At 39.5% G+C, this 17,489-nt stretch overlaps 1 protein-coding gene across 1 annotated transcript in view; it reads left to right on the top strand.

The window, feature by feature from the left end:
- The window catches only part of LOC137644078 (alanyl-tRNA editing protein Aarsd1-like), a 72,445-nt gene extending 59,476 nt beyond the window's left edge, over positions 1 to 12,969 (top strand). Inside the window, exon 9 of the mRNA XM_068377016.1 lies at positions 11,323 to 12,969. Coding sequence (XP_068233117.1) covers positions 11,323 to 11,452 — 130 coding nt within the window. The 3' untranslated portion in view covers positions 11,453 to 12,969. The remainder of the gene's footprint in view (positions 1 to 11,322) is intronic.
- The last annotated feature ends 4,520 nt before the right edge of the window (positions 12,970 to 17,489 follow it).

The following is a 17,489-nucleotide window of genomic DNA, read 5'->3' as shown; positions in this document are numbered from 1 at the left end:
GTTTCAAGTCTTCAAAATTCATGTGATGGAAATAATTAACTGAGGTCGCCACTGCCCTGTTATCATGGGCATGTGGGACTGAATGAGGATTGGCTTGCTTAATAAAGTAAAGAATCTGCTGCCTAATCCCCTTCAGGGAAATAGTTTCTCCATGTTCTCGAACAAACAAAGGGCCTGAAGACGTATTAGGAGTTCTATTCAAATAAGCTTTCAGAGTGTTAACAGGGCACAGGGAGAGATCCTGAGAGAGTAGAATACTCTTCCACGAAGTCCATCTAGACTGGGGATCCTCTTTCTTCGCTAAAAAACGCCTATCTGGAGAGAGCAAGACCTCGTCAGAAGAAAGTAAGTCAATGTGACCTGGCTCTCTAGATAATGCCGAGAGTTCAGATATTCTGGCTCCTGAAGCTAAACTTACCAAGAATAACATTTTCCTAAGAATCATTATGTAGGAGCATGAGTCATTATCAGTGTCAGAAGCCAATTTAAGGACATCATTTAGAAACCAAGAAACCGCGTGTGGACGGGTTGCCGGTTTTAGTCTAGCACAAGCTTTGGGAATAGATGAGAATTATGAATCCGTAAGATCAATATTGAACCCGAATTGAAATATTTTCTTCAAGGCGGACTTAATCGTGGTAATAGTACTAGCAGCTAGCCCCCCTTCAAACAAAGTTCTGAAAAAGGTAACTGCCAGATTGGCAGTCATTGTCTTTAACATCCGAGTCCCTCAGAAACCTCGCTAACTTCTTAACAGCAGAATCATATTGCCGAAGGGTGGAATCCCTCTTATCCGATTCTAGGAACAATTTGTTAAGGGGATCGATATCAGCATCCTTCTGAGCCGCAAATTTCATGAAGTCCATAAAGTTAGGGCACTCAGAATTCTTGAGGAAGCTGACATTGCGAGTTTGTACTGTTTGCGTCAACATGGGGTTGGGGATCCGGCGAGGACGGAGACCCAGTTCCGCCAAGAGGGGAAACCAATTGCTTTTTGGCCAGTTGGGAGCCACGAGAGTGATCTGTCCTTGGAAAGTCCTGAGCCTGTCCAGAACTTTCATCAGCATGTTTATAGGAGGAAACAGGTAGATCCTCTGCCAGGTGTTCCAGTCGAGGGACATGGCGTCCGTGGCATAGGCCAAAGGGTCCAGGTTGGGGGCTACGTAACATTGGATTTTGTGGTTTGAGTCCGTGGCGAAGAGATCCACTTGAAGATTCGGAACTTGCTAGCAAATCCAACGGAATGACGCTTGGTCCAGGGACCATTCCGACTCCAGGGGAGTCGTCCAGGAAAGTGCATCGGCCACTACGTTCCTGACACCCTCCAGGTGAACTGCTGACAAATGCCAATGGTTCCTTGTTGCCAAGGAAAAGATGGCAATCATCACCTGATTGATGTGACCCGACTTGGAACCTCCCCTGTTGATGCAGTAAACTATCACCGTGCTGTCCAGAACTAATCTGATATGTTGATTCATTGACGGGGAGAGTCGTTTCAGAGTCAAGAATACCGCCATGGCCTCTAAAATATTGATGTGCATCTGACGAAAAGTTGTCGACCACAAACCCTGGACCTTCTTGAATGAGGAATAACCCCCCCAACCGCTTAGGGAGGCGTCCGTATGGACTACTAATGCTGGCAGAGGGAAATGAAGAGGTACCGACTTCGCCAAGTTTCTGACCTTCGTCCATGGGAGAAGTCTTTTCCTTAGGATAGATGGAATCCTTGAAACCTTGTCTCGAAATTTGTCGTTTGGCCTGGATCGCCAAACTCGATTGATGTCCTTCAATTTGGCTTTCAGTAGGATGTCTGTGACGGAAGCAAACTGGAGTGAACCTAAGACCCTTTCTTGGTTTCTACGAAATGTAAATTTGTCCCTGAGAAATTTCCTCGTGCCCTTTGCGATCTCTTTCCTCTTCTGCGGGGTAATCGACAGTTTGTGGGTGGTCAGATCCCATTGGAGACCTAACCACTGGAAGCACGACGCCGGAATCAGACGGGACTTTTTGAAATTCACTCGGAACCCTAATCGTTCCAGAAACTTAATGACCTTGTCTGTCGCATCGCGACATTCCCTGTCGCTGTTGGCCCAAATAAGCCAATCGTCTAGATAGGCCACTAACTGTATTCCTTGAGTTCTCAACTCTTGGACCACTGCCTCTGCTAACTTCGTGAATACCCTGGGGGCGATATTGAGACTGAACAGCATCACCTTAAAGGCGTATGCCCGTTTGCCAAGCTTGAACCCCAGAAAGGGATGAAAATGACGCGCTATTGAAACATAAGAATTAGTGCCTGTAAGATTGATAGAGGTGGTGACGGCCCCACGAGGAAGTGAGGTCCGTACCTGCGAGATGGTCAGCATACGGAACTTGTCGCATTGAATGAATGTATTCAAATGAGACAGGTCTAAAATGACCCTTCGTTTGTCGGAGTCTTTCTTTGGCACGCTGAATAAGCGAACTTGAAATTTTAAACGCTTTACCTCCTTTACCGCATTCTTGAGAAGAAGATCTTGGGCGAAATCCGTGAGATCCGCCGTTTGACTCTGATAAAAAGTGACCTGTGGAGGGGGGCCCTTGAATCCAACTCCACCCTAGGCCGTTGGACACTATGCTGTGTGCCCATTTGTTGAACGTCCAATGTCTTCGAAACGGATGTAGCCTCCCCCCTACCTGAGGAGTCTCATTGGGTCGCAGAAGGTCTGCTACCACGGCTCCCTCGGGATCCTCTGCCCTTCCCGGAAACTCGACCACCTCCCCTGTAGCGAAAATGTCCTCTAGACCTACTCCCTCTCGTTTGCCTACTATACCCTTGGACCAGGCCTTGAGATTCAAAGACAGGGTTAAAAGCAGACGAAGTCGAAGGCTGAGGTGGCTGGCTTACCAGCACAAACTGCTGTTGGGGCTGAGGTTTAGAGGCGGATGGATGTCGCACCTGGGATACAGGCACTGCCTGTACCACAGGTTGGGTTTGTGACCCTGGAAAGGGAGAAATCGTCGCGGCCTTTTTCTGCCCCGTAACTGCGTCCCAGCGGATTCAAATTTCCTCTTAGGAATGAGACCCCACCTAACACGAAGTATCTGATTGACTCTGGCTGCCTCACTGAGGATGCCATTCACCACATCATATGGGAAAAGATCTGCCCCACAGACCGAGGCTTTTATCAACCTGTTAGGCTCATGATGAATGGAAGCCTCCGCTAAGACGTGCTTCCGGCACACACGACGAGTGACAGCAAAGTCATATGCATCCCACTGAAGCGCGTGAAGCGCAAGGACTTCGTTAGGATCTTAAAGAGAGAGACATCAGCGTAAACCAAAGAAGACATCTCCGCCATAGGAGCCGAGTTAGTAGACCTACTCAGTCTGACTCGAGCTTCATACTCCGTCCTAATCAATGAGTCTGGCAGCCTGGGAAGACGTTCACTGAACTGTGCGGTTGCACAGTCCAGAGCCAACTTCCCCGCCGTGAAGGTTGCCGGTGCATCAATCCAGCAGTCTTGGTCACCTGGGAACAGCAAAGAAGTCAGGTCTGTCTCCCGAAGTTGTGGCATATGTTTGTCCTCCATGGCCGCTTGCAAAGTAAGATCCACCACTTTGGTGGTGCACAGAGTAGGAGTTTGTTCCTCAACCACAAACATGGTATACGTGCCCTTATGAGGGGTTAACTTGGTATTCACACATTCCCATTCAGTCAGGGTCCGGACCCAGGCGGACTGAGCCTGCTCCTTCGGGAAGATAAGTCCCCTTCTGCACTTTATCCACCCTGACAAGCGTGTCCTCTGTCAAGCGCGCGTAACCTAGGAAGGGGAACTGCAAACCCGGCGGGTAGAACTCAAAAGTCCTCAACCGGACAGGTACCACAACCTTCGATAGTCAACATGCCCTCTGAGAACGGGGCATGAAGGGCCAACCTCCACGGGTTGCTCTTCACAAACGCCGGGAGCCTTGATGCATCCGGGACCACAAACTGCTGTTGCTGTGGGAGGCTGGACCTCAAGAGATTCTCCATCATGGTCTCCTAATTCTGCAGTCTTTGGGCGAAAGAGTCCATCGACTGTTGACGATCAGCAATAGGACCAATATGGGATTGCACAATACTCTTCATCTTCTCCATGAGCTGGCTCGAAAAGGACACCGGATCAAAAGCCAGTTTCGGGGACATAGCCTTTGAGCTCCTCACTCTCGAGCCCTGAGCCGTCGGGGAAATCCTTTCTTAGACCGACCGACGTTTAGAAGCCGAGGATGGCCTGACGGGGAAAGTTTTGAGCATTTTGGAAGGCTTGCTAGCCTTAGGTAAAGTCTTGTTGACATGCTTAACTTTAGGAACTACCGAGCATGACTTGTCCATCACGACATTACCAGTAATTCCCTGAAAAGAAGAAACAAGAAGAAATAGAATGCGCCGGACCAAGGAAAGGAACCTTAGACCGGACGGTACTGGCCTCACCTACCATCCTACCTGTACCAGTCGAATCAACGACCATAGGTTCTACATCCAAATTAATCGAAGCCACGTCATCGAGAACATCATCACCCAGGCCCACTAAGTCATCAGGGAAGGCTTGAGTCTCCTCGCGAATCCTGGCGATGATCGGTGCCACCACATCCGATGCCACCGCCACCGACATCTTGGCATTGGGGTAAAGGAGGGAACACATCTTCTCCGCCAAAATATATTTCTGCTTGGCCTTAAAAACATTTATAAATTTTTTTTACTGTAGTGGTTGTGTAGATTTTTTTTTATATTGTTTGTTTGAAGTTTTCACGCCTTTGGGAAAATTCTTAAATTTCCATGATTATTACAGTTGGGTACTTAAAGTTTTTAAAGTTTATTTTCGAAAGGAATGTTGATGTGATGTTGAAGCTTTTGAAAGGTTTTTATCAATGTAATACAGTAATAAGATAGTTTTCATTGAATTATCAATTGAGATAATTTTTAATGATTTTTCTTCAAAAATGCAGTACAATAATACCTCTATTTAAGAGTAAACTTTGTCATGGAAGCTAGTTCGTAATCTTAAGTGCTCGTATTCTAAAACAATTTTTCCCACAAGAAATAAAAGAAATTCATTTGATGCATACAAGTCTATAAATATACATATGCACACATTTTTAAAGGTGTGTAATGGAATTTAGTTAACGGATTATAACCCCTAACATCAGAAATGAATACAAATTAATAAGTCGCAATAAAAAAAATATTTACAAATTAATTTGCACTTTACCTTTGAGGGAAAGTCATGCCAGACACGAAGGAGATGAGAGACGAGGAGGAGGAGGAGGAGGAGGTTTCTGCTTGGAAGATTTTCCTTCCAGAAGTATTTCTGGTAAACTATCGGGAGTTCTCTCTCTTGAATGATGTTTACTATCTCTTAACTGATTCTACTTAATTTATGCTTTATGGGTACTTGGTTATCGTTATATTACTCTATAACATTGCATTCAATTTTAACAAGGAACCTATCGAGAGACGATTGCTTTTGGCCTTTCTTTAAAATGTTATGAAAATGGGGTAAAAATCCCTTGAACATGGCAGGGACACTGCATGTGTAGCATATGAGTACTGCGTGACTAATATTGTGCTAGTCTCAACACTAGTCCAAAAAAAATGCAAACACGAAGAGAAATTTTCACTTGCAGTCCGATACAATGCTTGTTAACGGAATTGAATTTTTATGCTTATAAACCAATTTGCTTGTATTCAGAATTGCTCGTAAACGGAGGTACTACTGTATTATACTGTTCAGGGAGTTAGTGTACATCATAACTACAAAAGGTCCTCAGGTTACAACATTTCGTGGATATGATGTATCTCTCGTGAAGTGAAGTTGTATTAGTGTATTTTTCACCGTTACTTATGATTCTGTAGTACAGTAATACCCCTTTGTACGTCATTTCATCAAACAGTACATCACTTCTGACTTTACATCCCTCATCCTCAAGTATCAAATGCAAAAAAAAAATCCTCATCACATCCACATCAGTTTCTACATCATAAAATAAAGATTAAGTGCTCTACTATACTTCACATAAAAATTTATTAAAGTTGCTATCTAATTTTTATAAAATGATAGCAGGTTATAAATACTTCTGTGTTCATTATGCGTATAGGTAACGTATAAGTTACTTTATTAATGAAGATACAACCTACTTTGAAAATCGGCTTAAATTGTGTTTCTTGGAACCAATTAATGATATACTGTACAGGTATGGTGGGGTATTACTGTACAGTGTTTGTTCCGACACTACTACAAACCCCAAGCTATTTATTAGGGATTATCTATCGGCAAAGCTGGTAGACTAGCCATTAAGTGAGGTGGCAACTACCCAACACAAAGTTACCCACTCCCAGTTGGTAACTACCAACCACTTGTTTACAACTTGTTATGAAATCTACTACTGTGTATTCCAGTTTTTGTGTTATCTCCCCAATGTAAAGGACAATGGTTTCTATTTTTACCGGATCAAGTATTGTTTTTCACCTCAAATCTATTACCTTTATATGGCCTGAATAGCAACTTGAATGGAAGGCTGCTAAGTTGTAACCAATTCAAAAGAAACGGGACCTCTTGGAACGGCTAGAAGTTTCTGCGGTAGGGGAATTGACAAAATCTCAAAGTCTTTGAGGAATAACAAGTGGTTATGATATAGAGTGGAACTGTGTTAGTGAAATAAGGGGCAGCTATTGTAGACATTTTCAAGAAGAATTTGCACTTAATCCATACAATGATGCATACCTGATGATTACCCCGTAAGTTTTGTGCTATATAGGAAAACCAAGAGAATATGAATTTTGGAGAGGATAAAAACAAATCCCCAAAATCTGTATCCCTAAACTGGCAGTGTTAAAACTTAATCTGCTGACACCAGAGCTATTAAAGGGTGCGAGTCAGGAAACTTGTGTGCGAGTTCTCGAAAATAAAATCGTTTAAATGAATCTTGCCAAAGATCCATGTTGTATTCCTTCATTTAAATGTAAAGTTTTGACCATAGGAAGTGGAAAAACTTCTCAACCTGGTGTGGTAGCTGCCCTGATAAGGAGAGGTTATTTCAGATCAGTAAGTTTAGATGATTCTAGTGTTCCCTTATAGGCCTTAGATAGTGATTTTCAGTTCTGTGGCCTCTTCTTTTGGACGTCCTGATCACATCACCATGCAGAATAAAACTTCTTGAAACAGTGGTACGGTTATATTTTACCTGTATATTTGAAATGACATTTGATTTTGGTGACTTGATTGGAGACTTCATTGTCTTCTCAGAACTTTTACTTGATATTGAAGTTTTTGAAAGATCTATTTAATAATCTATTGATATCATTGCTTTTAATATGTTATCAATTAAAGCCTTCTTTCTTTTAGTTCATGCCTTGGTTAAGAAAATTGTTGATTATATGCTTTCTTGGTCTTGTGTGTTTTCTCTTATTAGTACAGTACTCTTCGTATTACCTGAGATTTAAACTAAGAATGGCCTTAAGGTTAAGAGACTCCCACATTATTTCAATATTCTCTACTTGTGTCCTATGAGAGCATTAAAAATGTATATAAAAAGTGCTGCTCCTTTACGGAGAAAAGTCAAAATTTCTTCAGTGATGTCCAATGTCATTCGAGGCCTTTGTAAACTAATGCAATCTCATTGTTCTTGAGCAATTTTACTTGTAATGGACATAAAAAAATCAATGAATCTTGTCTCTGTCTATCGAAAGTAAAGGTACATGATTTAAAAGTACCTGCCACATCACTTAATGTCAAGAAATTATAATTAAATTAATTAATAACAGCAGCTTAATGGCATTGTACGTCAGCATTTGTTTTGTAAATTTTCAAGATAGTTTTGTAAGTTTACTGGTCATTGGATCCCATTGGCTTGGCATGTGGTGATTCTTTAATATTTTTTATTTTAATTAAATAGTTTGTGTTAACAACTTTTCCTTAGATTTGCTGTTAATTCAAAGTCTTTTGGTTGTTTAAATGTCATATGTTCTTAGTTTGGGATCTTTATTTCTCGATAAAATTCCCTTTTCTGCATTTGGTATCATTCTTGATCAAGGCATGTAAATGATAATGTGTAGGTCTTTATATAATGTTGTCTCTAGTTGTAGTCTCTTCTAGTCAGATCATCCTCAGAGAACGTTGGTCTGTCACATTCCACATATGATCAATGACTCAAAGCTGGAACTGTTTGTGAAGGAATTTCTTTTATATTTTGTGATTTAAGGTATGCACAAGTTACTTATACCTCAATCTTTCCATCCAAATCAATGTGGTAGTCCGTATTATTAGATTCCAGGTAAGATGAATTGAAATAAACCTAATTTTTACAACAAAATTGCTAGCTCAATACTTACTTGAAAATTCCTGGGATCATCCTTCCATCTCTCCACTTCTAGGGGTTCTAGATCATAGCAAATTTATTTTGCAACTCAAAGATATGACAGGTAGATTTCTAAGCAATAATTCTCCTCTGGAAATAGTTTTATGTCACCGTAGGGTGCCACAGAGGGTTCCATTAGTGGGGCATGTGGGATAAAGTGGTTGCTTTTAATCCTAAGGTAGGGAAGCGTTCACTTCAAGGTAATAGTACCTGTACTATGAATTTTATGGTAAGCTCTGAAATATGTAATTTTGCCGTAGAAATAATGTACAGTGATACCTCGGTAGTCGAACGACTCTATACTCGAACAATTCGGAGTTCGACCAAAATTTTCGAGAAATTTTTGCTGCGGTGCTCGACCAAAAATTCGGTACTCGACCAGCCGAACACGTGACGACCGCATGGGCTTTGTGATGATCGCGCCATCTCGGCCACTCTCGCTTGTTCGGGAAGCATCAGTTCTCTCGAGAGCGTCACTCAGACAACGCGCGATCAGCATTCGTTGTGATTTAGTGATTTTCAGTGCTTTTAATTGCTTTTTTAGCTTTCATAATGAGTCCCAAGAAAGTAATGAGTGTTAAGGGGAAGGAGAAGAGGAAAACAGTGCGAACAACGATCGAGTTGAAGAAGGAAATTATAGCGAAATATGAGAATGGTGTACGAGTGTCCGATTTAGCGGTAGAATACGGAATGGCGAAGTCGACCATTTCTACGTTTTTAAAGCATAAAGAAATGATTAAGAAGGCGAATGTTGCAACGGGAGTTACGGCGGTAACTAAGCAAAGGCCACAAGTGATTGAGGAGATGGAAAAGTTGCTTTTAATATTTATTAAAGAAAAACAGTTGGCCGGGGAAAGTGTTAGTGAAGCGTTCATTTGTGAAAAAGCGTTGCATATCTATGAAGAATTAGTGAAGAAAAGTCCGAGTACCAGTGAAAGTGATTCATTTACATTTAAAGCGAGCAGGGGTTGGTTTGAAAAGTTTCGTAATAGAACAGGTATTCATCGTGTTACTAGGCATGGGGAGGCAGCTAGTTCGGATCAAATTGCAGCCGATAAATACGTGGGGGAATTCGATCGGTACATAAATGAACAAAATTTGATCGCACAACAAGTCTTTAATTGTGATGAGACTGGGTTATTTTGGAAGAAAATGCCAGCCAATACGTACATTACCAAGGACGAGACGAAGATGCCAGGTCACAAGCCAATGAAAGATAGGCTAACATTGTTGCTGTGTGCAAATGCAAGTGGCGATTGCAAGATCAAACCCTTGTTAGTGTACCACTCGGACAACCCCCGGGTGTTCAAACGAAATAATATTTGTAAAAGTGCACTACCAGTTATGTGGCGCTCGAACACTAAATCTTGGGTCACAAGACAATTCTTTACTGAGTGGATAAACGAAGTGTTTGCCCCCCAGGTTAAGGCTTACCTCATTGAAAAGAGCTTGCCAATGAAATGTCTTCTGGTTATGGACAATGCTCCTGCACATCCTCCAGGTCTCGAGGATGACTTGAAAGAAGAATACAGCTTTATCAAAATCAAATTCTTGCCCCCCAATACTACTCCCATACTCCAGCCCATGGACCAACAGGTCATTTCAAACTTCAAAAAACTCTATACCAAGGCCCTTTTCAGAAAGTGTTTTGAAGTGACCAGTGACACGAAGTTGACCCTAAAGGAATTCTGGAAGGAACACTTCAGCATCCTCAACTCTGTTAACATGATTGACCAAGCTTGGCGAGGTGTGACCTATAGGACATTGAACTCTGCCTGGCGTAAGCTGTGGCCATCATGTGTCACAGAGAGGGAGTTTGAAGGTTTCCAACCAGAGGCGGGTCCAAGCACTGCTACCCCTGTAATTTCTGATGACACTGATGTCGTTGAGGAAATTGTTGTCATGGGCAGGAGTTTGGGGCTTGAGGTCGACAAGGATGATATTGATGAGCTTGTAGAAAGCCATTCTACCGAGTTGACTGTGGAGGAATTGTTGCACCTGCAACAACAACAGCAGCAGGATCTGATTGTGGAGCAGGAATCTTCAGAAGAGGATGAGGTAAGGGAGGATGTTCCAAGTTCTCTCATCAATGAAATTTGTTCCAAGTGGGCAGATGTGCAGGCTTTTGCTGAAAAATACCACCCAGAAATTGCAGTAGCAAACCGGGCAGTGCATATGTTTAATGATAGTGTCATGTATCATTTTCGAAGAATACTGCAGAGGAGGAAGAAACAATTAACAATAGACCAGTTTTTCACAAAAGAAAAGAAAGCTGCTACATCAAAGCCTGTTTCTCCTCCAAAGAAGAGACAAAGAAGAGAAGAAACCCCTGAAATAGATCTGCCCACCCTTTCATTGGAGAGAGAAACAACTCCTGAAGGAGAACTACCCCGCCACATCATGGAAGGGGACTCTCCTTCCAAGCAGTAACCTCCCCCTTCCATCCTCTCCACATCCATCCCTGTATGCCATCGAACCGCTGCTCAAAGGTATGTTCACTACAGTACAGAAAATGGTTTAAAATTGTTTTATTTTAGTACAGTAAATGGTTTAAAATTGTTTTATAGGATTTTCTGACCAATTTCATACACATTTAGATAATTATTGTTGTTTAGGTACACGTTTTATTAATATTTTGGGCCTGTTCGAGTGCTTGGGAACGGAATAGAATATATACCATTATTTCTTATGGGGAAAAAAAATTCGGTACTCGAACAAATCGGAGGTCGAACACGGATCTCGAACGGATTATGGTCGAGTACCGAGGTATCACTGTATTCTTAAAAGAAATTAAAAAGGGGATACTCTGTGTTAGACAAAAACACTGAGTATAGTATTTAGGTGAGAGAAATGTCATACTTTTCCTTTAGGATACTGTTTCAAGACCATTTTCAAACTTTAATATGAATATTTACATGTTTGCATTTAATTTTTTTAATACTTCAGGTTATGTGAGATTCTTGAAGGCCGAGGAGGAGGCAAAACGCGTTTCACAGGAAAAGTTAACAGACTGGGGAAACGGGAAGAGGCAGAGAAATATGTGTTAAGTGTTTTGAATTATGAAGTTGAAAGTTGATACTAAAGTGCTGTGATAGTTGGCACCTAGGTAAATTGGACCTGACTTGTTCTGATGTTTACATATCTAAATCTTTCACTGTCTCTAGATGAAGTAAATTGCAATAGATTTACTGACACCATTCTGTTTTAAGTCCTGTAAAATTCTTTTATATTGTTTGGCTAGTTTTGTTGCAATTGTGTTTGACATTCTCCACAAAATATTGAAGCCCCTTCAATGACTACTAGGTAAGTTATCAATCATTTTATTAATCACTGTATTAATCTTTTTCATATGCTTTACAGTAATTGTAATGCAGACTTTTATGAAAGATAATCAAAAAACAATTTTTTTTCTTTTGGTTTTAATTGCAGTTTTCTTATTTGATACCATGTACAGTATCTACTTTTTGCAGTGCAAGTCGACTTCTGGTATTCTTATAACCTAAACATGAAAGAAAATTACAACTGTATTTACCGTTTTAGTCATGTCTAGAGATCTACTCTTTAAAATCCCTCGTGAACTTATACTTCTCTTATTTTCCTTATACTATACTGACTCTTAGTACTGTACACTAGTGCACTAATAGTTGTCCTATCTTATATTGCTATAAAGACAGTGGTTTCCCTGGGGACTGGGTAGAGCTGATAACTATTGGTCCCCGTAGATCTAGTCGATGTGTGTCGGTAAAAGAGCTTAGTTTGATGGTAGCTGGTTGAGTAGAGCGATTCTAGTAATTCATTCCTGGTGATGTGACTAAAATGTGGACATAGTTTGTCCTCTAATACTCGAAAGCCACTCACTCGTTCATTTTTTCACCCACATATAAGATTAAATAAATAGCTGTGAATTTGTTTTTTACAGTATATAAATAGATGGATAGGTAAATCTAAGAAAGAATTACTTTAGAATGGGTGGAAGCAATTGTTATATTGGATCACTATCTTGTTTTTAATCAACATCTAACATCGAAATTGATGTAGAAATTAAACTTGCTTTCCGTTCATTTAATCATCATTCCCCCCTTTCCTCATTCATGCATGTGGGCCCCATTTTCCAATCATATGTAGACTTCTCATGATAAAAGCTTTACATCTTTACATACTTTAATGTTTCAACATTTCTACTGTGAGGATGAAATAGATAAAAAGATTTGGATCTTGCGGCTACTACTCATCTCAAGTGTGCATCAACCACTTTATTAGGTCTACTAGGTAAATATATGAACCCTAAAATGTTATACTTCATTAATGTTTCTGACTATCATATTACCATATAACATTATTGTTGAAATACTTAATATGTTTCAAGGTTATATTTTTTTTATAAGATATGGGTCTACTACGTAAATATATGAACTCTAAAATGTTATATTTTATTAGTGTTTCTGGCCATAATATTGCCTTATGAATATGATTGCGGGAATGCTTTATATGTTTCAAAGTTATATTTTTTATAAGATATGGATGAGAAGTCCCTAAGTAAATTTGTGATATCTCTTCATGGTTCATTTAATTATAAAGGCTTCTTTATCCAGCCCTTGGTAATTTCATTCTACTCCCTTCAGTACTTAAGATATAAAAAATAGGGAGTTTGACATCCCCTTTACCCACTCGAGATATGACTTTACTTGCAATAATCCAAGGAAAGGTGAGAATACTATCCTTAGTATTCACTTCTCTCAACTTCTGAAAAATATTTTTGTTTCAATCCTATTAAAAAGAATCATTATTGTGTAATTTAATTTGTCATCTCCTCCTACGCCTATTGAAGCAAAGGGCCTTGGTTAGATTTTGCCAGTCGTCTCTATCTTGAGCTTTTAATTCAATACTTCTTCATTCATCATCTTCTAATTCACGCTTCATGGTCCTCAGCCATGTAGGCCTGGGTCTTCCAACTCTTCTAATGCTTTGTGGAGCCCAGCTAAACGTTTGGTGAACTAATCAATTGTTGAGTGAGAAGAGCCTGCCTAAACCATCTTCATCTACCCCTCATCATGATCTCGGCCTCATGTGGCACTCGAGTAATCTCTCTTATAGTTTCATTTCTAATCCTGATTTTTATATGTAATTTCAGGCGATTTGATTTCCAAATTTTACTTAACCTAGCCATTGTCTGATTTGCTTTTTTCAATTTTTCACTAAACTCTAATTCTTAAGACCCAGTATTGGAGGTCATAGTTCCCAGATACTTAACTGATTCTACCTCATTAATCCTTTCTCTTTCCAATGATATTTCATCTTCCATTGCATACCCCATTTGTAATTTAACTAAGTCCTAGCAATTAATCCAAAATTCCCATTAATAGAAGCTTAACTTTGAAAAACATCAAACTTGTTTACTACTAGTGGGACAAGAATTTTGCTTGAATGACCCACACTGTATCATGCATAAGTAACAACCTTGGGACGGATTCATAACTTACTCTTATAACTTGTTTTTGTTAAATCTTCCAAACTTCCATTGACAAAGTTTGTAATTTCATTGGGTTGTTGATGTAACTTGGAAAAGGGAACCGGCACAGCTGAAAAAGGGGCCATGTATGAAGAGGTACTTCATATTATATCCCTCCTTTACAACTGAAATAACCCAAGGTTCTGGTTGAAGACATTCCCAATTTTGACTGAAATTAGTTAATCTCTTCCTACTGAGAATGCTTCATCATGGATAGTCTCATTGGATTTCCTGCCATATGCGCGCGTCCATCTAGTCAATGAGTTTCTTCTTATGATTGAATGAAACCTCAAAGGTCTTGCAGTACCACAATCCCCAGAAAAAAATATCAAAGGAAGAAGGCACAATCAAAGGCAAGGACAAATTGAGAAGTCATTGTGAAAGTAATCTCAAGGCTTCAAAATGCTTTCTGTAAGGGATTTGCTCTATAATTTGAGTATCTAAACTGACTGTAAGACTGGTAAATATATTGGAGAATTTTGTATGTACTGTATCAGATACTAACTTGATTAATGACTGATACAACTGTTCTCTGCTTTTGATGCAAAATTACTAAAAACAACAGGAGTCTATTTAATACCTTTACTACAATCCAAACAAGCTAAGAAATCAAGATTTTATTAAGGATCAGGGTGTTCAATTAACTTCTTTTTCATAGTAGATGATAGAACTTCTATAAAAAATTGGGCTGAATGTAGGATTTCAAACAAATGGTAGACTTTTTGTCCAATAGCTAATACTTCTCAGGGCAATCAAGTATTCAAGGTATATTTCTTTGTTGATCACACCACCAGTTCTTTTAATTGTTAACTTGTTCTCATGAAATTGATAAACTTATTTTCCAGTTGGTAAAGTTACCTCTTGAGAGGATGTTATTGAAAAGTCAACAGTCAATGTTATTCCCCTGTCAATATAAAGCTTACGGTACAGTAGGAAAGGTAAAAAGGAAAGAGAAGAGGTGGGGGAATTGGAACATCGCAGTGTGCGTTAATCTTAACAGAGATGACGCCATGAGTCCTTGAAAACTTTCAATTACCGGTATTAATAAAAACATTTTGTAAATATCAATATGCGTATAACTGAAACCACAAATCTAGAATCCACAAATATATTGGGTTTACTGATAGTAATTAAAAGAAGTATTGGAAATACAGTACAGAGAAGAAAAAGGTGAGAAGATTTTAGACTACGCATGCCTTTAATGTGTAATTCCACCATCAGTATGATAGTTAAGAACCAAGAAGAAAGAAGAGAACATATGAAGAGATCTGTGCTGATGCTTTCAACTATTTCTAAAAAGAGAAGAATACTCGTCCAGTAATTCATTTTGTCTCACAACCCCAAGGTGGGACCTGTATGCCAGCCGTTCTCCGTACAAGGTAAGGTTATAAGATTTTGTCTGTAACTTCATACATATACCAAGGCACTTTCCCCAATTTTGGGGGGTAGCCGACATCAACAAATGAAACAAAACAAAAAGGGGACCTCTACTATACATTCCTCCCAGCCTGTAACTATAATTAACATTTTCCTTCAATTTGACTTCTTGCTTATTTTTAAAAGATTGTTGTTGGAGTATTATAGCCAACACTTGTTGTTGGCACGGGCCTTTCCCTTGGTTGGCCCGTAGGGTTTTAAAAGATTGTGCATAGAGTATTATCTTTATTCTTTACTGATAACATATTAGTTCAATAGTGTAATTATGAAAAAAATGTGTAGTTTAGCTTGGTCTACGCATCAAAATATGTACGTATGCATCAAGCATGTGTAATATTGTGAGAAAGTTTAAATGGTTGGTTTATAAAAGTAAAAGAAATTAAATGTAGTGCAAATTAATCACTTTTTAAAAGCATTGTACAAAATAAAAACAAATATCTGTAGGATTCTTTTTTACAGTATATGGTTGCTGTTTACATTGATGAGTAAGTGTAGACTCTCGTTCGAGTTAGAGCTAACTGAAAACTTGTAAAATAAGAACTTGAAATGTTTGGCAGGTAAAATGTGAAGAAAATCAGTAGATTATAGAATACTAATTCAATTGATATCTAAATTTAGCAGTTCTTGTTATATTCATAGTCTAGTTAGCAAGCGATTGCAGGATATGCTGATGGAAAACAGTGGAGGGTTGTGAGATGCAGGTGGGATGATGAGAGATGTCTAACTTCAATGAAATTATACTAATTAATTTTTAGCGTTTGAATGTATGAGCGCCTCTGGTCTCTATGGTGGATGGTTACTGTACTGCCTAATGAGTGGTCGCTCCATCCTTTAGTGCTAAGAGATTTGGAGTTGGTGGGGAAAGCCAAATGTAGACATGATTGTGACCTCCTCCTACAAGAGGATGGAGGTTTTTTGCTTGCTGGTTCTGGTTCTTTTGGCATGGAAAGTGGATGTAATGTTACAGGACTTGTCAAACCTGGATGTGTGTGTGGTTTTGTTGTTCTCGATGATTCAGGTGGTGATAAACAAGTTAGCGTATCTTCAAACAGCTCCCTTTTGGCCTAAGAGGGAGTAGTTTACCGATCTGTGGCCTTCATTGTGTTGTTAGTGTGTCCAAGGAGGTTACCTTTCAGGACCAACCTTCTTATAAACTGGTTTTGCAAGCCATTCACCCAAGCTCCCATGTGCTTCATTTAATTGCATGAAGACTGTCCACATTATTCTCGGAGAAAAATGTTGTAGTCCTAGATTGTCCATCTTAGGTTCCAAGAGGCAGTCTACAAATTGCTTGTATCAGATAGTTTGCATATGTATTTTGAGTGGCTTAAATCCAGCAATGTTTTGAGGAGCCTCTGTAGTTGGTTGGGGTAGATCATATCAGTAATTAAATTGGGGTAAATATTCACTATAGCACAATATTCCTAATGAAGAAAATAGTAAGTGTTCCTGGTATATTTATATGTACTTTTCACTGTTCTGATGCAAATAATTGGGAGAAAGTCGTATTTTTCAAATTCTAGAATTATTAAAATTCTAAAAGTTATGACTTAAAAAAGGGATTTTGACGAAGGAAAAATCTATTTCTGGGCGGGGGACCTGTGTCGCTCCGTGAAATGCTTCTCTAGCACCATTTCTAAGGCATAGTTATTGCTGAATATACCAGAGAAAAAGAGATGCATGGAATGCCGGGAATAAACCACACAAGACCACTGCCTAACTAAAAGTTCCCCACCTCACCTAACCTAACCTAGGACCTGTATTCTTACCTACTGAGGTAGCCCCCTTAGACTGCTGTATCCTTAGTACCTTGAAAAAGTCCAACTCTGTATTTGCTTCCCAACCAGCTTCATAATATTTCGTATATCATAAAAAAAACTAAATGATATCATATTTCAGACGAAGACAAACATTTTCCCAATGAAGAATATCTATTAGATATCTTATTCCTGGTCTAGATATTAATCTCTGGCACCATTGTTCAATTAGTTCATTATGCATGTTGCATAAGATTTTTTATAATTGTGACCATCCTTTACATTCTGATCTTCCCGGACAATTCCATCCTGTTCGTAATACTAGGTATGCAGTTAATTCAAATAGTCAGGCCTTCTCCATCATGAGGCTCAATATTACACAGTACTCTAGAAGTTTTATTCCAGCTGTG

The sequence above is a fragment of the Palaemon carinicauda genome, chromosome 7 (genome assembly GCF_036898095.1).
Source record: "Palaemon carinicauda isolate YSFRI2023 chromosome 7, ASM3689809v2, whole genome shotgun sequence".
Taxonomy (NCBI): Eukaryota; Metazoa; Arthropoda; class Malacostraca; order Decapoda; family Palaemonidae; genus Palaemon; species Palaemon carinicauda.
The sequence above is the reverse complement of the archived record's forward strand: the minus strand, read 5'-3'. Positions and strand labels throughout refer to the sequence as shown.